This window comes from Salvia splendens, chromosome 14 (assembly GCF_004379255.2).
Source record: "Salvia splendens isolate huo1 chromosome 14, SspV2, whole genome shotgun sequence".
NCBI classification, from domain to species: domain Eukaryota; kingdom Viridiplantae; phylum Streptophyta; class Magnoliopsida; order Lamiales; family Lamiaceae; genus Salvia; species Salvia splendens.
The window spans coordinates 19043530-19061656 of record NC_056045.1 but is presented as its reverse complement, the minus strand read 5'-3'; the positions used below and the strand labels follow the sequence as shown (position 1 = coordinate 19061656).

The 18127-nt window shown below is 44.6% G+C and overlaps 2 protein-coding genes across 2 annotated transcripts; both read right to left on the bottom strand.

The window, feature by feature from the left end:
- Positions 1 to 3836: 3836 nt before the first annotated feature.
- On the bottom strand, positions 3837 to 7196 carry LOC121763878 (calcium-transporting ATPase 2, plasma membrane-type-like). Its single transcript, XM_042159974.1, is given in 6 exon segments — positions 3837 to 4085; positions 4167 to 4468; positions 4548 to 4658; positions 4661 to 4718; positions 4790 to 6894; positions 6968 to 7196. Coding segments are annotated over 6 exon segments (3054 nt in total).
- Positions 7197 to 16798: 9602 nt separating this feature from the next.
- LOC121763349 (60S ribosomal protein L26-1-like) lies at positions 16799 to 17523 on the bottom strand. The gene has a single exon (XM_042159353.1). The coding sequence runs from the start codon at positions 17435 to 17437 to the stop codon at positions 16997 to 16999; it is 441 nt and encodes a 146-aa protein (XP_042015287.1). The 5' UTR covers positions 17438 to 17523; the 3' UTR covers positions 16799 to 16996.
- Between the last annotated feature and the right edge of the window lie 604 nt (positions 17524 to 18127).

Here is an 18127-nt window from a genome sequence, read left to right as displayed (position 1 = left end):
AAAGTACATTAATTAAAAAAAATTACATAATTTAAAAAAAAACTAACGTCGTGCAGTCCTCCGTGCCCATAACTCTTCAATTAAATCCTTTTGGAGTCGAATATGAGCCTCCGCTAGGCGCATGTCGGCATGTGCTTGGAGGCGGCCGGCTTCATCGTGAGGTACCCGACTCCGTACGTTGGGGGCGGCCACGCCGTGGCTTGGACCGACTTCATTATCGTCGTTGGTCCAACTAGTCAGTTGTACACCTTCATCTTCGACAATCATGTTGTGCATGATAATACAGGCGTACATTATATCAGCAATGCAGTCGACATGCCACAAACGCGTTGGACCCCTAACTGCCGTCCATCGAGACTGGAGCACACCAAATGCACGCTCCACGTCCTTGCGCGCCGACTCCTGCCGTGCCGCAAAGTAGACCTTCCTCTCATCTGATACGCACCGGATCGTCTTCACAAAGACGGGCCACCTAAGGTATATCCCATCCACCAAGTAGTAGCTCATATCATGCCGGTTGCCGTTGGATACAAAACTGATGGCCGGACCGACACCCTGGCACTGCTCGTTGAAAAGTGGCGACGAGTAGAGGACGTTGAGGTCGTTGTTCGAACCGGCTATCCCAAAATACGCCTGCCAAATCCACAGCCGGTAATCAGCTACGGCCTCAAGGTTCATCGTGGGATTCTTTCCCTTGTAGCCGGTTGTGTAGAACCCCTTCCAGGAAGCGGGACAGTTCTTCCACTCCCAATGCATACAATCTATGCTGCCTAACATCCCCGAGAACCCATGTTGTTCCCCGTGCATCCGCAAAAGATCCTGGCAGTCTTCGGGGGGTAGGGCTTCGAAGGTACTGATCACTGAATATTTCAATCACGCCCAGACAAAAATACTTCATACATTCAAGGGCAGTCGTCTCACCGATGTGGAGGTACTCGTCCCACATGTCTGCCGCGCCTTCGTAGGCCAACTGCCGGATTGCCGCAGTGCACTTTTGAATAGGTGTGTGGCCGGGTCTGCCAGCCGCATCGTGCCTGAAGCGGAAATACAGATATCGATGCTCCAAAACGTTAACAATACGCATAAACAGGGCCGTGCTCATCCTAAAACGGCGCCTGAAATGGTTGGCGTTGAACCGCGGCTCCTGTACGAAGTAGTCTTCGTATAGGCGCTGATGTGCAGCGAGGTCGAGGTACCACCGGCTGCAAGGCCCTCTGCATCCATCGATCAATCTCACGGTTCGTATAGGCCTCTAGCGCTTCGTTCATTATACGATCGTACTCCTCAGCATCCCCACCACTACTACCACTAGCGTTACTCATTTCTCGGTGTTGATCTTGTACGGAAATTAAGATAGAGAGAGTACTCGTTAAAACAAGTGGTGCGAATGAAAATGACGTGCAAAGCGCATATATATAGTGTTTCGAAAATTAAAAATAGGCTAGGCGATGCGCTAGGCTATTCGGATGCTGCAATAGCGCCGAGCGGATCGCCCAGCACCCCGAAATCGCCTAGCGCTAGGCGGTTTTTTATTCCGGAATTGGCTAGGCGGTTGCAATGGACCGCCTAGCGCACCGCCTAGCGCCGGCGCTCGGCTAGGCGGTGCGCTAGACGCCATTGCGGATGGCCTAATAAGGGTTAATATAATTTGATGCTCTTCTTTTCCATGGAAACCTTTCCCCTTTTTCTCCTTGTAATTTCCATTTGAATGAATTATATCAAAAGCCCCTAACTTTTCGGTTCGTTATACTGTAGGTCCCTAACAAAAAAAAATATCGTCAGATGACCCTAACATTAAACATAATCACGAATCATGTTTTTTAGCCACTTTTCAGACGAAAATACCCAAATGACTTGAAGGGCATTTTTTACAATCCCTAAATTAGCTGACATATGAATTCTGTTGCATTTATGTCAGTAACTTCTTATGTGATATCCTAATAAGTTTTGATACTTCATACGTGATTAAAGTTTTGTCAATATTTGTACACAAAAAAAACTTCTTATATTCCTCTATTTCTAGTAAGTGGTGACAATATACAAGGTATGATTTGTCCTTTATGCCCTTGATCTTTTTTATTTGCTCCTTGCTCCACTTTTGCTTTCTGCCAACGCATTTGTCATTTCTTCGGTTTGGTAGATTGCTGACGCTTTTCAATTCATTTCCCTCCTTTTTCTCTGCCTCGGGTAATTTGTATGCACTTCCTAGGTCTGGCAGATTTTACACGCACCTGAACTTACAAATACTTATTAGTTCACTGAATTTACAGAATTTAACCCCATAACCAATGCATGAAATGAGCCTTGTCATAAATTTATAAATTAATACTGCAAAATTGGGATATTATCATAATAAATAAAATCGATCAATAAATCAAGGTAAAAAAACAAATAAAAATTAGTAGAAATAGAAAATATCGAAAAATACCTGAAAGTGAGTTTTATAAGGAAGAAAGGGTCTCATTTTATTCTTTTCATATTAATTAATGTAGATAATGATGAATATGTATATTATAAAAAAAATTAGAAAGTGTAAATAATGACAAAATTTTAATTACGTATGAAGTACTATAATTTATTAGAAAATTACATAAGAAGTTGCTGACAAAATGTGGCAGAAATCACATGTCAACAATATAATGGAGTTGCAAAAATGCCCTTTTAGGGCCTAAGGGTATTTTGGTCCGAAAAAATATGATTCGTGATTATATTTATCGTTAGGGTACTCTGACGCTATTTTTTTTTGTTAGGGACCTGCAGTGTCACAAACAGAAAGGTTAGGAACTTTTGATGTAGTTCACTCTTTCCATTTTCATTTTATTTCCAAGTTTTGCCCTTTAACTCTGGCGACATCGTTTTATTCAAATTAATAGTTTGAATACAAATTAATAGTTTGATTTAATGGGATGAAAATTATTAAATTAATATTATTATTAAGTATAAGGGAGGAGGAAAAATGGGTAGAAAAATGTTAATAATTTGAGAGAACTTTTTTTTTGGATGCAACTACTTTTTATGAATATTTCAAAATAAAAAGATAAAATTATTTTTCATGAATGGAAGAAGTATTCATATAAAAAAAATGTTTATATTATAAATTAAATTACAATTCTAAATGAATGTTAATAGTGTATGCATTGTGTTAATGAATGTGTGATATGTATTGTTATATGTGGATTTGTGTATGTGTAAAGTGCACGTCTTTGTGTGTGCAATGTGTGCATGTTATATCAATACACCAATAAACAAATAACTCATACACCAATAAACACTTTTGTAATTTAATTTTCGAACGTTATGCCTCTGTAATTATATTATTTTTCATGAACGGAAGAAGTATTGATTTCACAAAAGACATGACTTTCGAAAATTACGAAGACGTTCGAATTTTCAAAATAACTCATACACCAATAACTCATACCAATAAAATAACTCATACACCAATAACTCATACTAATTTCAAATTTAATTCATAAAATTCCAATTACTATATGATATCAAGCCGACCTTATCAGTGAATGAGTTATTTGTTTAGTAAAATAAACTAGCTTGCGTCCTACGTTCGAAAATCATTTCACGTAAAAATAAAACTTGAAATAGTGGAATGAAACCTTGAAAACAAAATTAGCTTTGCAATGGAATCGTAGATTAAAGAATAGATCATCCGACTTTACAATATCAACAAATGAACTATACAAGGAAAAAGAAAAAAAAATCCTAAACCGCTAGATAAAATTACAACATGTCAAGAGGCTAAGAAAATAAAAGGGTTTGTTCTAGTTGCATGAGAAAATTGTTATGAGAGTCTAGATGATTAGTGCATAATTTCTTCTTCCTTAATTTCTAATGGGAATTAGTGTTTTCAGGATGACAGCAATGGGCATGCCTAAGAAGCCAATGAATATACATGCTTTCCATTGCCTCATTGTGAGAGGAGTGGTGTTTGCAAATGTCCCAAAGAACTCAACAATTATGATCTGGAAGAGGATTGTCGAGCCAACAACGGGGGCGAACACGTGGTTGTTCAGTATCCCTTGTAGCACATTTATCTTCTCCATCTCTCGCGAGTTCACCTCGTTGAACAGCTGCACAACCATGTAAATATATATAATGAGATTTCAGGTAGAGTTTTTTTTTAGCATGAGTTGATGTTGAAGAAGATTTACCTGGCAGAAGACAAATGTGTTGAAGATGATGGTGTTAAGGATTAGGTCAGAGTTGGGATAGTTTTCTATTTCAAAATATGATTTCCCATATGCTTGAAGGAACCATATGACCACAAACTGGTAGACTGATTGTCCCAAGATGTTCCTCCACATCACATTGGTGATGAAGTTCCCTCTCCTTCCAACGGGCGCCTTCTTCATCAGCGCCTCATTTGGAGGCTCTGTGGCCAGTGCAAGCGCCCCGAGCGTGTCCATGATCATGTTCACCCATAGCAGCTGAACAGCAGTCAGAGGAGCACTCCCTGAAAGTGTCACAATTTTGGATCACTAAGTAATAAGTATGTAAAAAGATTAAATTAAACATGAGGCATGATTGGTTACCAGTTAAACAAGCTGAAGTGAAGTTTACAATGAGGGCAACAATGTTGACAGTCAGCTGGAACTGCACAAACTTCTGGATGTTTACATATACCGAACGGCCCCATCTTGCTCCGTGACGATGGTAGAGAAATTGTCATCCAAAATTATAACATCAGCACTCTCTTTTGCCACCTGAATTCAATCACAACATGGTTACTTTCTCGGATACAAAAACAAAAATTAAGGGAAGTTTGATAGGTCACCTCAGTTCCAGCAATGCCCATTGCTAGTCCAATATCTGCTTCATGAAGAGCGGGGGCATCATTCGTGCCATCACCGGTCACAGCAACAACCTCGTTGAACGTGGTTCTCAGGTGCTTCACCAGTGTATGCTTATCCAGTGGCGAAGAACAAGCCATCACCTGGATCTTGGGGATCAAGTGGTGCAATTCCTGCAGACTCTTCTCACGAAAATCAGGACCTTCTATAGCAATGCCATCATCTGTGAGAATCCCACACTCTCTTGCAATAGCCTTTGCAGTATTGATGTTGTCTCCAGTGACCATCCGGACAGTGACGCCAGCTGAGCGGCAGAGAGCCACGGACTCCCTGACCCCGGGGCGGACAGGGTCCTTGATCCCCACAATGCCTATCAGAGTGAATCCAGATAATGGGATATCATCCTGAGCGGAGAACCCATCCTCGAGCTCCATGTAGGCGAGGCACAGAGTCCGGAGAGCCTCACCCGCAAACTGCTCAATTGTTTCCTTTAAATGACTGAATGATGCATCATCCAAAGGCACCACTTCCCCTCTTGAATTCAGCACTGTGCTGCAGGCAGCCAGGACTATCTCCGAGGCACCCTTGGTGTGGGCTCGTAGGCCGGCTCCTCCTGGAAGCTCGAGCACCACTCCCATCCTCTTCTTGGTCGAGTTGAAAGGCTCGACTTTGACTAGCTTATAAGCCTGCCTCTCCCCTTGAAAATCCCCACCAAGAGATAGGCCAAACTCGAGTATCGCGGCCTCAGTGGGAGTCCCAAGAATCTCGCGCTTCCCGTCCTTGTTCACCACCACTTCCCCGCCCGTGTTGTTGAAGATGGACTGCACGAGCGTCTTCACCACGGACTGCGGGAGCTCAGAGCAGAAAGCAGAGGCATGCTCTGGCCTAGTGATCTCCTTGACATTCATACAAACACAGGCTTTGACAACAGTCATGTGATTTGTGGTGAGTGTTCCGGTTTTGTCGCTGCAGATGCTGGTGGCGGATCCCATGGTCTCGCACGCAGCAAGATGGCGCACGAGCGCCTTGTCGTTCATCATCTTCTTCATAGCGAACGCAAGGCTGAGCGTGACAGCCAACGGTAGCCCTTCGGGTACTGCCACAACAACGATGGTGACAACGATGGCGAAGTAGTCCAGCAGCTCCAGGGCATCATCCCCGGACCACACCAAGAAAGTCCTGTCTCCCCATTTCCGAGTAACAAGCTTCTGAACAAGAACCGCGAAAGTCACAACAGCAAACACAAGGCCAATCTTCCCAATGATGGTCGCAACGCCGTTGAGCTTGACCTGGAGAGGCGTCTCGTCGTCTCCCCCTTCGCTCAGCGTCGCCATCAGCTTCCCCCACTGCGTCCTCATCCCGACGGTCGTGATCAGCATCTTGCAAGTCCCGTCCTGCACCTTAGTCCCCGACATCAAGAAAGGGCTCCCGCTATTAACCACCACCGGCTCGCTCTCCCCGGTCAGGCTCGACTCGTCTATCAACACCGAGAAGCCAGAGAGGAAAACCCCATCCGCAGGGACCTGATCGCCAATGGAAAGATGCACCACATCGCCAGGGAGAAGCTCGTAAATAGACATCTTCTGCCTGTAACCATTCCTGGTGACTTGAACAGAAATCTTCTTCTTCTCGTTATCCAAATCTCTAAACTGCAGAGACTGCCGATAATCACTCGAGGCTGTAACGAACACGACAAGCAATATACTGGCAACAATGCCAAGCCCGTCGTGGGAGCCGCGGGGCCACCCTTCCGTGGCTATTCCAACAACGAGTGAAACGAGGGCGCAGACGCCGAGGATCATCAGCGTCATGTCGTGGAGGGCTTCCCACACGAACACCCAGAAGCTCCGCGGCTCGCTCTCTTGGAACTTGTTAACGCCGTAGAGCTCCTGCCTGCGGCCCAGGTCGGCCGTGGAGAGGCCGTTGGAGGCGTCCGTGGCCAGCTTCTCCGCAATGCCGGCCACCCCTCCGTGGAGCTTCAGCTTCTTCAGGTCGTGGCCTTCTACGATGGATCCTAATTCCTCGGCGCATATCTTGAAACCGGCGGCGTCCACTTCTCCGGGGACGGTGTAGTCGCTTGTCTTCCCACCTGTAATCATATACGCTCATCGACTATATTTACTACTCAACTTGATATATTTGGAGGTTGAAAATGCTAATACCTTTTATGAATTCGAATGCGGCTTTGGAGACGAGAACTGCAATTCGCAATTTCTCTTGGTTGGTTTTGCGCATTTCAGCAGCCTCGTGGCGTTTGGAGATGTTCGCAGTGAAGCGGAAGCGGCGCTTGGGATTCTTGACGACGCCGCAGAGGTCGCGCCACCGCTGCAGCACGTCGGTGGAGGAATGCTTCGGCTTGAGCTCCCATTTCTGACATAGTAAACTCTCCATTATAGTATTTGTCTATTTTCTTCTTCAAATTAACAATCCAAATGTTGTTGTTCCGGAAGAACAAGTCTTGGCATTTCAACTTATATAATGTAGTTAATGAAATGAAAAGGAAGTTGCTCGACATCAACCTGCAAAAGTAGACATCGATGGAAGCATATAGGCATGCACAAGGGTCGTAAACCGCCGGTTCCGGGCCCGAACCGGCGGTTCAAGGGTCGAGATATTCACGAACCTGAACCGGCCCGCCTAGCTTCGGACGGTTCCGGTTCAGGTTCAAAAAACCGGCGGGTTACCCGGCGGTTCAAAACCGCCGGTTTTCGGCTTGAACCGCCGGTTCCGGGCTGGTTCGCCGGTTCCACGATTTTTTTTTTTTTTTTTGCATTTTTCAACTTTTCAATTTTAATCAAATTACATTACACTTTTCAAGTTTGTTTTTGTATGCAATGTGAGTAAATAAATTGAAAAAAATACGGCTAAAGTTGCAATTTTATTGAAATTGCATGTTTACAAATTACACGTTACAAGTTACAACAATTACAAATTGAAAACATATGGCGGTCTTGAAGTGTTAAACAAAATTTAAATACAAATGAGACTACTAGTGAAGAACTAATTACAAATGACAAGAAACGACGTTGAAGTTCTTAAACGTATAAGTGTATTATATATATACTCTTAACCGGCGAAGAAGATCTTTTTACATAACTAAATTAAGGACACCTTTAGCAATTCAACTTTAAATGTTGAGTTTCGTCTAACAATCAACAATTATAGTAGAATTGTCAATAGTTTCCCTCATTTAGCCGTATAGAGAAATATACTTCATCGACTAGAGTATATACAAATACAATTATGTAATTGTATTTGCATATTTTTAAAGTAGGAATTAATGGGAAAAAAAAGAAATAAAAGAAAAATGACTTGAGCTCAACTTAAATTAAAAATTTAAGTTGAGGTGCCTACGTATCCCAATTGCTCATTTGCATTAGGGAATCAAAGTCCACGTAGTTCTCTTACCTTACTTACCTATTTGGCTTGGCCGGCGGCGGTTGACGGTTGGCCTAATCTTCATCCCCGGTGAATTCATCTTGTGATCCCTCTTGACGATCATTCCAATCATTTTCTTGTTCTCGGACGTCAGCTTTGGCCCAATCATCAAGTAACATCACGGCTTCCATATTTTTCGCCGAGAGCTTACTTCTTGATTCATCCAAAACGCGCGAGCCAACACTAAAAGCGGACTCGACGGCGACGGTGGAAGCTGGAACAGAAAAAATCTCCTTGGCCATTGAAGCAAGGATGGGAAAATATTTCTCGTGGGTTCCCCACCAATCGAGGACGTCGATTTGGGCGGGAGGAGTAGGACCTTCATCACCAAAGGAAAAGAGTGATTCAAAATATAAATCTAATTCACTGACCATACCTGAGGACCTTCCGCCGGTGCTGTAGTTGTATAGGTCGGCTAGTTGGGATTGCGCGTCGGGGTCATCATAATCGGCTTGAAATGCAAAGCCGTAGTTATGTTGTGGAGGAGGGGGTCTTCTGACTTGGTGAGTGGTGTTATACTTGGTTTCATATTCGGTGTAGAGAGAGCGCAAGTTATACTCGAGGTTTTGTTGCACAACTGACCGGTCCGGGAGGTTTATTTGAAAGGTTTCTGAGAGGTCGACTCCAAATTCGTCACTGGTATCCGATTGGATTGCTTGAAGGGGACCAAGATCAATTGAACTCAAATTGTTATAATAAAAATCTAAAATTATCGTGGTACCTGCTAATTTCCATTTTGGATCCAATACCTTTGCAATCAAAAACACGTTAGGAATCTCTCTGAAATACTTGAGCCATTTTTCAATCATATAATACAAAACGCACATTAACTCGGGAGAAGAGGAAGCATTTTTCATTGCAGTTTTAAAACCAAGGGATATGTACATGCAATGCTCCAAAACACGAACAGCAGTGCAATAATAAACACCCGACAATTCAACAGTAGCATTTTTGAAATATTGAACAATTTAAATAAAGCCAAACAGTTATCCCAACAACTATGCGAAAGATATAAATCACGGTAGGGGTTAGTTCTATAAAAATCACATAAAGCATCTTTATGTGTCAAAGTAGAATTCAGACAATCATACGTCGAATTCCATCTATGAGACACATCCATAGTAAAATTCGTGTACCTGGCATTCTTTTGATGGCAATATTTCTTCCATGCTTTGCCAATAGCTGGCTTTTGATGGATTAATCTAACTGCATTTCTAATAGGAGAAACATGGTTTTGCCATAATTCAAGCGCATCCTGTACACATAAATTTAAAATATGGCAAATGCATCTTTGATGAAAATACTTACCTCCAATTACCGGTGTACAAGCCGCAATCAAATCGGCAATACTTGCGGTGTTGGCAGTTGCATTATCAAAACCAATAGAAAATATCTTGTTGCATAACTGAAACCCATTCAACACTTGTATAATCAAAGAAGCAATTTCGGGTGCAGTGTGTGGACTTTCAAATTCTCTAAAACCAATTAAACGCTTGTTCAAAGTCCAACTGTTGTCCACAAAGTGAACCGTAATACCCATGTATGAATGACGGTTAAAACAATCCGTCCAAACATCTGAGCAAATGTTCACCCTGTGGCCCATGTTAACTAAATAACGTGATAATTCTACTTTTTTCTCCAAGCACTGCCGAACGGTAGATCGTTGCACAGTCATTCTACCTATTCTTTTGATTGCTACATTCAACCCACTTTGCATAGTAACCTCAAAACTTTTGTCATCAAAAACATTAAAGGGCATATGCTTCATAGCCGCCCATCTAGTCATTGAATCATCAAAATTCTTTTTTTCATATTTAAATAGAGGCGCACCTGACGAACCCGAGCCGGCGGGTTGGAAGTTTAGTTGGCTTTGGGTAGAGGCAGTGCCGCATTCTACCGGATGCTTTGCCACTAAATGGCGACGGAGGGTGCCATATCCACCACCGGCGGTCCATTTGTACACTTTATCGCAATAGTTGCAGTAAACATGAAAGTCCGAAGTCTCTTCTTGAGAGTTCGGATCGTGAGGACATGGAATCACCACCGGGACCCTCTTGTAGTGTTTGACAAAAATGTCCGATTTCAAAGCTTTTGTCGGGTTAGCGGGTGCAGGGGGAGCAGACATCTCCTCATTTCCTCCGGTGCTAGAAGGAATACGAGAATGCGATCTATCCTCGTTGTTGTCCGAGTCCGACGATATAGTAACGTCGAACTCCTCATCTTGTTGGGAACGACCTCCCCTACCCCCACCTTGTTGCATTTCAGCAAGTAGCATGGCGGTCCTTTGATCTTCTTCCATCTACAAATATTATGTACGTAGAAGTTAAAAGTATGAACGCAAAAAAAAATTAATGAAATTTTGTGCATGTGAATTGTAAAACAAATTTTTCATTACTTACTTGCATGCGTTCGGCTGCCAATCGGGAAACCTCTTCCATAACATCTCGACGACTAGGTCGTCGAGATTTTGAGGGACGCGTAGTGCTTTGATCTTGGGCTATTCCCTTGCCCCGATCACCACGTCCCGATCCACCACGAGAAGAAGACATATTGAATATATTGATAAATGAAAAGTAATATGGACTTGGAATGAAATATGTATTAAGACGTATAAAAGAAATGGTAAATTATGAGCACAACAAATATAGTAGTGACTAGTGAGTAGAAAGTGTAGAATTAAACTTGCGCAATTAGAGAGAATGAGGAGAGAATAGAGAAATGGAGATTGAGAATGAAATTCCGAAAATTCAAGGAATGAGGTAAGGAATAATGAAGGAGAAGTGGGGGTATTTATAGGAGTAAAATTGGATGAAAAAAAAATTGAAATTTTGAAATCTGCCGTAAACCGCCGGTTTACCGCCGAAACCGGCGGTTTAACCCTAAACCGGCGGGTTGGTCACGGGTTGCGTCAGAAAACCGCCGGTTTCTGACCGAAAACCGACGGTTTACGACCGGTTTTGCAGGCCTAATCACTGACCCTACGACCTAGCCTCTGAAAAGTGGCCGGAACCGGCGGAAACCGGCTTCCGAACCGCCGGTTTACTCCGACAAACCGCCGGTTTACCCCTTAAACCGGCGGTTTACCCCGCAAACCGCCGGTTCCAATGGCTATCCTCAACCCCTACGCGAACCCTACGAACCCCTAACCTACGAAACACTGTTTTGAACCGGCGGTTCGAACCGCCGAACCGCCGGTTCAAGGGTCGAGATATTCACGAACCTGAACCGGCCCTTTCGACCCTTCAACCCGCCTGCCGGTTCAAACCGCCGGTTCCGGGCCCGGTTCCGGGCCCGGTTCCGGTTCATGAACCGGCGGGCCCGAACCGGCGGTTAACCGGCGGGCCGGGTCGGTTTGTGCATGCCTAGAAGCATACAACCAAGTTTCGTAACATCTGAGAGAGAGGAAAAGGATGATCCCAATTTATTGGTGGTCAAAAAATGAACGAATTTAGATATATTTGTAACGACAACTGCGCTATGTTGCTGCTCTTTTCTCTTAATATCTTTCTCTCATTTGTCAACACAAGTCATTACGCGAGTCGTTTATTTAGTTAGGCCATCCACAACGCTGTTCCTAAACCGTTCCTTAAACTACTATTTGCGGGGGCCCCACTGTACTTTTTTACTCCATTCCTTAACTAAGGAACGGAACCTGCAACCCTCCGTTCCTTAACCGTTCCTTAACCGTTCCTTAAATTACTATTCATTCAATTTCATTTTTTATTTTTATTTCCAACTCAATTCAATTAAAACAAACACACTTTAATAAAAAACAAACACACTTTATTAAAAAACACACAACATTAAAACAAAGTTACAACTTAAACTTAAAAAAATAAAAAGCACACAATTAAAATCCTAAAAAAATAAAAGTACACAATTTTAATAATTTTATCCGCCAAAGTTTGCCCAAATGTGCTCAATTAGATCCTTTTGGAGTTGGGTGTGTGCGCTAGAGTCGCGTGTCCTTGCACGAATAGATAACCGTTCTTGTATAGACGGATGCGCTCCACTTCGAGGCGGACTACTTGCGGTTGAGCTTCCGGGGGATTCGGGGTCGAACCAATTTCCCGCCTCGGGTCCTTCGTCTTGGACAATCATGTTGTGCAAGATTATGCACGTATACATGATGTCGACCATGTTCTCCATGAACCACGTACGAGCTGGGGCTTTGATGATGTTGAAGCGCGCTTGGAGAACCCCGAACGCCCTCTCCACATCCTTGCGAGCGGCCTCCTGCTTCTGCGCAAAAATAGTCTGCTTTGGGTTCGCAGACCCACTGGACGTCTTCACGAAGGTAGGCCACTTCGGGTAGATACCATCGGCGAGATAGTACCCCATTTTATAAAGCCGGTTGTTGGCGACGAAGTTGATGGCCGGCGCTTTACCATCCAAAACTTCGGTCAAGAGGTCGGACTGGTGGAGCACGTTTACGTCGTTGTTCGACCCGGGAACCCTGAAGTACGCGTGCCAGATCCAAAGGCGGTAGTCGGCAACGGCCTCAAGTATAACGGTTGGGTGGGTGCCTTTGTGGCCGCTCGTGTAGGACCCCTTCCACGCCACCGGGCAATTCTTCCATTGCCAGTGCATGCAATCGACGCTGCCGAGCATCCCGGGGAATCCGTGCACTGTTTCGTGAAGGTCGAGCAGGAACTGACAATCGGTCGTGCTTGGCCTCTGGAGAAATTCGTCGGTGAAGGCTGCCCGGACGCCTTTGCAGAATTTGAGCAAGCACATTCGCCCAGTGCTGTCTCCGATGTGGAGGTATTCGTCGAACATGTCGGCCGTTTGTCCAGTCGCAAGCTGGCGGATTGCTGCAGTACATTTCTGCAGCGTCGTGTGGCTGGGACGGCCGGCCGCGTCGAACCCTTCCTGGAAGAACTCTTCCCGGGCTGCCAAAGTATTGGCGATGTGGAGAAATAACGGTTTCCCCATGCGGAAACCGCGACGGAAGTACGTATCTCCCCAAACCGGGTTATCGCAGAAGTAGTCGCGTACTAACCTTGCGGCGGCTTCCTCCCGGTTACGATGGATGTACGTACGGGAGCGTCGTTGGGGCGGCGCGGCTTCTTCCGCCTCCCGTCGTCGATCTTCTTCAAGTGATTGTTCCAATATTTGACGCATTTGTTCAAAATGATCCATTAGTTTGATTAAATTTGGGAGAAGAAAAACAGAGTTGATTTGAGATGAAAATTGGGGTGGAAATAGAGAGGATTTGAGAGGAATAGATGTGTGTTTGTGAGTGAAATGAGTATGAAATAGGAGTATTTATAGAGTAAATAAATTAAAAAATAAATAAATAAATAAATAAAAAACGGCAAAAAAACGGTAACAATACCGTTGCAAAAAAAATTTTATTAAATTCGAATTTTTTTTAAAAAAATCGAATTATTGCGTCACCGTGACCACGCCCACTCGCGGGGCAGCGAGTGGGCGTCACGCGTCGAATGGGAGGCCGCCACGTCGCCTCGGCGCGTGGCGGAACGTGTCGTGCCGCGTCTCCCGGGAACGGCACCCGGCACGGCACCGGCACGGAATGGCGACGACACGGGCGGCTGCAACGCGTGCCGCCGCGGTTCCGTTCCTCCGGAACGAAATAAGGCATCGCAACGGCACGCGTTGCGGGTGCTCTTAGTTGTATACTACATCTTAGACCATCCACAATAACCGCCCAGCGACCGCCCAGCCGAGCGCCGGCGCTGGGCGGTTCGCTGGGCGGTCTATTGCAGCCGCCCAGCCGCTGACTGGAGAGAGAAACCGCGCAGCGCTGTGCGGTGGCGTGGCGCTGGGCGGTCGGCTGGGCGGTCCTTTCGGCGCTATTGCAGCTCCCGGATCGCCCAGCGCACCGCCCAGCGCGAAAATTATTTTTTTTTTTCCGAAACACTATATATACGCGCTTTGCTCGTCATTTTCATTCGCACCACTTGTTTTAACGAGTACTCTCTCTATCTTTCTTTCTGTTCAAGATCAACAACGGGAAATGGATCTCAACAACGAGCCTAGTTCCGGGAGTACCGGGTCACAAACTCCGTCGATCCCTGTGGGAAGTGGATGGGGTCAGGTGCCCGGGTACTACAACATGTACCCATGGCAGCAGATGATGCCCGGGGCCCCAATGGGGGGGAGTCCGCCGGGGGGGTTTCCGCCGATACCGGGGTGGGTACCCGGGATGCAGATGATGCCCGGGGGAGCACCGGCGACACAGTGGACTCCGGGGGTCGTACCGGCGACACAGTGGACTCCGGGGGTCGTACCGGCTACACAGGGGACTCCTGGGGGGTCCCCGGCGACGGCGGGGGATGTCTATCGCCCTAGTTTTGATTTTTCGACTGGGTCTTCGCACACATCGACCCAAACACCCTTGGGGTTTGATAGTTTCTCCTTGGATGAGTTGGGGTTTGATACTCTCAGAGCTCCGGAGACTCTAGTTCAGGGGGGGCAGTGCCGGGGCGTGGCGCCCCAAAGAAGAAGGACAAGAAGAAGGTCGGCGAGTCGTCGCAGCCGGGTGAGGAGGAGGTACGGAGGAGGTGGACGGACGACGAGAACGTCGCTTTCAGCAAGGCGTGGGTGAGTGTTTGCGACGATCCTCTCGTTTCGAATGAGCAAAGGATCGTCAACATGTGGGGCAAGATAGCAGCAGCCTACCAGAGATTTTGCCCGGAGGGGAGGCCCCGCAACGGGGAGGATTGCCGGAAGGGCTGGAACCGAATCAGGGCGGCGGTCTCCCGATTTTCGGGTTTGTACACCAACGCACTCCGCATGATGAGCAGTGGTCAAACGGAGGATGACTGCAGGAGAATAGCGGAGAAAGCCTTCCCACTGAAGGGTTTATACAAGGACTTCACCTACTGGAACTGCTATCTTGTACTGAGCGAGTCCGAGAAGTTCCGAGTAGGTGTCGACTCTGGCTGGCCGAAGAAGCAACGACTGAACTACACCGGCGATTACAGCGGCAGCAGCGGAGGTTCCCACGACCTCCCCGAGACGACGCAGGAGTTCCCCACGCCGCGTTCGGTCGGTGGCCGACCTCGCCCGATTGGGCGCAAGCGCGCTCAGCAGGCGGCGAGAGGGAACGCCGGAGCTTCCCAGGAGGTCCAGTCGGCATCCCCCCTTGGCCAATCCACCCAGGAGCTCAAATTCTTCGCTCGCGCCCAAACGCGCGCTCAGTTGATCAAGACGATGGCCGAATGGCGGGTGGCGACGGATCCCGTGGAGAAGAGCGTGCTTCAAACCTTGCTCATGAGCCTGCAGGACGAGTTGGAGGCTATACGGAGGGAGACCGGTGGCGGCGGCGGCGGCGTAGGCGGCGGAGGTGACGGCGATGGTGGCGGCGGCGATGGTGGCGGCGGCGATGGTGGCGACGGAGGCGACGACGACGGAGACGAGGAGTGAATTGTCACTCTTTTTTATTAATGTATTTTTTTTTAAAATTAATGTACTTTTTTAAATTATTGTACTTTTTTAAATTTTAATAGTATTATTAAACTTTTCCCGTATATGTCTCGTAAATTAAATTTCGTATATTGTGTGATTGTTAATTATGTCATTTTATATAATTGTTATTAGTGATATGGCTATTGATGTGGCTGGGCTATTTATGATGTGGCTAGGCTATGGCTGGGCTATTTATGATGTGGCAGGAGGATTTTTAGTGCTGATGATGTGGCAGTGGTTGGGCTATGGCTGGGCTATTACTGGGCTATTCCTATTGTGGATGGCCTTACGCGTTGGTACACGGGCTTTAATGAAGTCACGCGTTTCTTTAGTTGGAAATTTACCCTCAACCACTACTAGTCTCATTCCTTATAGAACTTTGATTTATCAATCTTATTATATATAATGGTTGCAATAATGTTTTATAATAAATTCAATTTAACATAATTTTATATTTATTGAAATTACATTTAATAATTATTCATTGTTTTCTACATTTAATTTTAGATTATCAATTAATAGAACTTTTTTTATAATAATCTTGTAATCTTAAATTCTTAATACTTTCTCTGTCTCATTATAAGTGAGGAGTTTCTTTTGAGTACGCTTTTTAGAAAATGATATTTATTGAATCAAATTGACTGAATAAAGTGTGCTAGAAGAAAAAGTAGGAGAGATCTAGAGAGAATGAAATAGAAAAAAGAGAAAATAAAATAAAATAAAAAATGGAAATGATGTTACTTTGGCCAAAAATAGATAATCAATAGCTTACAGATTTACAGTGGAACAACCTAAAATAAAAAATTGATCACTTAGAGTGTCCACTATTTTTCAGTGACAACAAAAAGGCATAATTTCACATTAAATTAATAAATCGAATGGTTAAGCTATGCTACAAAAATATAATCAGTGAACAAACATTGCTCAATTAAAAAGTTTAACGGGAACATACAAACAAGAAAGAAACTTATAAACACTTTTATACATCATAATTGAATGTCAAAACACCAGCAAAACCTCAAATGGGATCAAATTGATGCAAAACACATTTTAAACAGAGCATAAAATCAGAAATGCTACATTAACTTCCCTTGAAACTAGTAGCCCAAAAACAACAATACTAAGCAAACACGAATCAATTATTAATTAATATATATAAAGCCAATCTAATTATGAAAAAAAAGCTAAATTTAATATCAGCACTTGAACACGTCGATTATCAATGTAAATAATACTCCACATCGAGTCTGAACCGAAACAAAATTATCAAAAGCGGCAATTCCTCCGATAGACATAAAATCGAAAATTGAACAAACCTTCTAATCGATAGACTGCATAATATCGTCGGCGGTGAACTTAGCGCCTTTATCCTTGTCGGCGGCGGCGCGTCCCTTGGCCTTGCGGTCGAGTAGCGACTTCCGGTCCTTGTCGAGGCGGAGCTTGGTGATGACGACCTTGGAGGGGTGGATCCCGACGTTGACGGTGGATCCGTTCACCTTCTCTCGCGTGATGCGCTCGATGTGGATCACCCACTTCTTCCGGTACACCTGGACGACTTTACCCTCGCGCCCCTTGTATGTGCCGCGCACGACCTGGACCTCGTCGTCCTTGCGCACCGGCATCGACCGCGCGTTGTGCTTCGTGCGGAGGTCGCCGGAGAGCGGCGCGCTCATGATCACGCGCCGGACGCTGGACGGCGCGCTGAAATGAGCCTTGCGGCTCTTGCGCCGGGAGCACGACACCCGCGGATTGTACTTCATCTTTCCTTCTCTCTATCTCCGCCGCGAGTAATCGGAGAATTTGGGGGCTGGGGAGAGTGAGGGCTCAGAAGGCTAGGGTTTGATAGTTGTGAATATATTCAGGATTTCATAACGGCGTCGTTTTTGTTTTGGGCTTTCTATGAGCCTAGTATGCTAATTTGCGTAAAAGATTTTCAAAGAATTCGTCGAAATGCACTCGAAGTCTCAAACCCTTCTATTACCAGTGCCGAGCATTCGGGTTTCGGTTCGATTTTTGTCAAAATTAAATCAAAATAAAAAAATAAATTTAGTTTAAAATCCAAACCGAACCAAACACTAAAAATCGAAATCGAAAAACTAAATATTGATTCAAAAATCGAACAAAACCGAAATTCTAAAAAAAATGAAAAATTGAAAAAAAAATACGGAGTATATATAATATATTTTATTTTATATGTACTAATAAAATATAAATTATATAATATTAAATTAATAGAATATATATAATACATATTATATAAAATATATTAAATGAGTATATATTATATGGTATGATTGTATAATATATTAAATTAATAGAATAAATATATATAATATTATATTTAAAATATATTTCGTTTTTTGGTTTTTATTTTTCTCCCGAACCGAACCGAACCGAAAAATCGAAATTTTTGTATTTTTAAAACCGAACCGAACTGAATTTCAAAATTT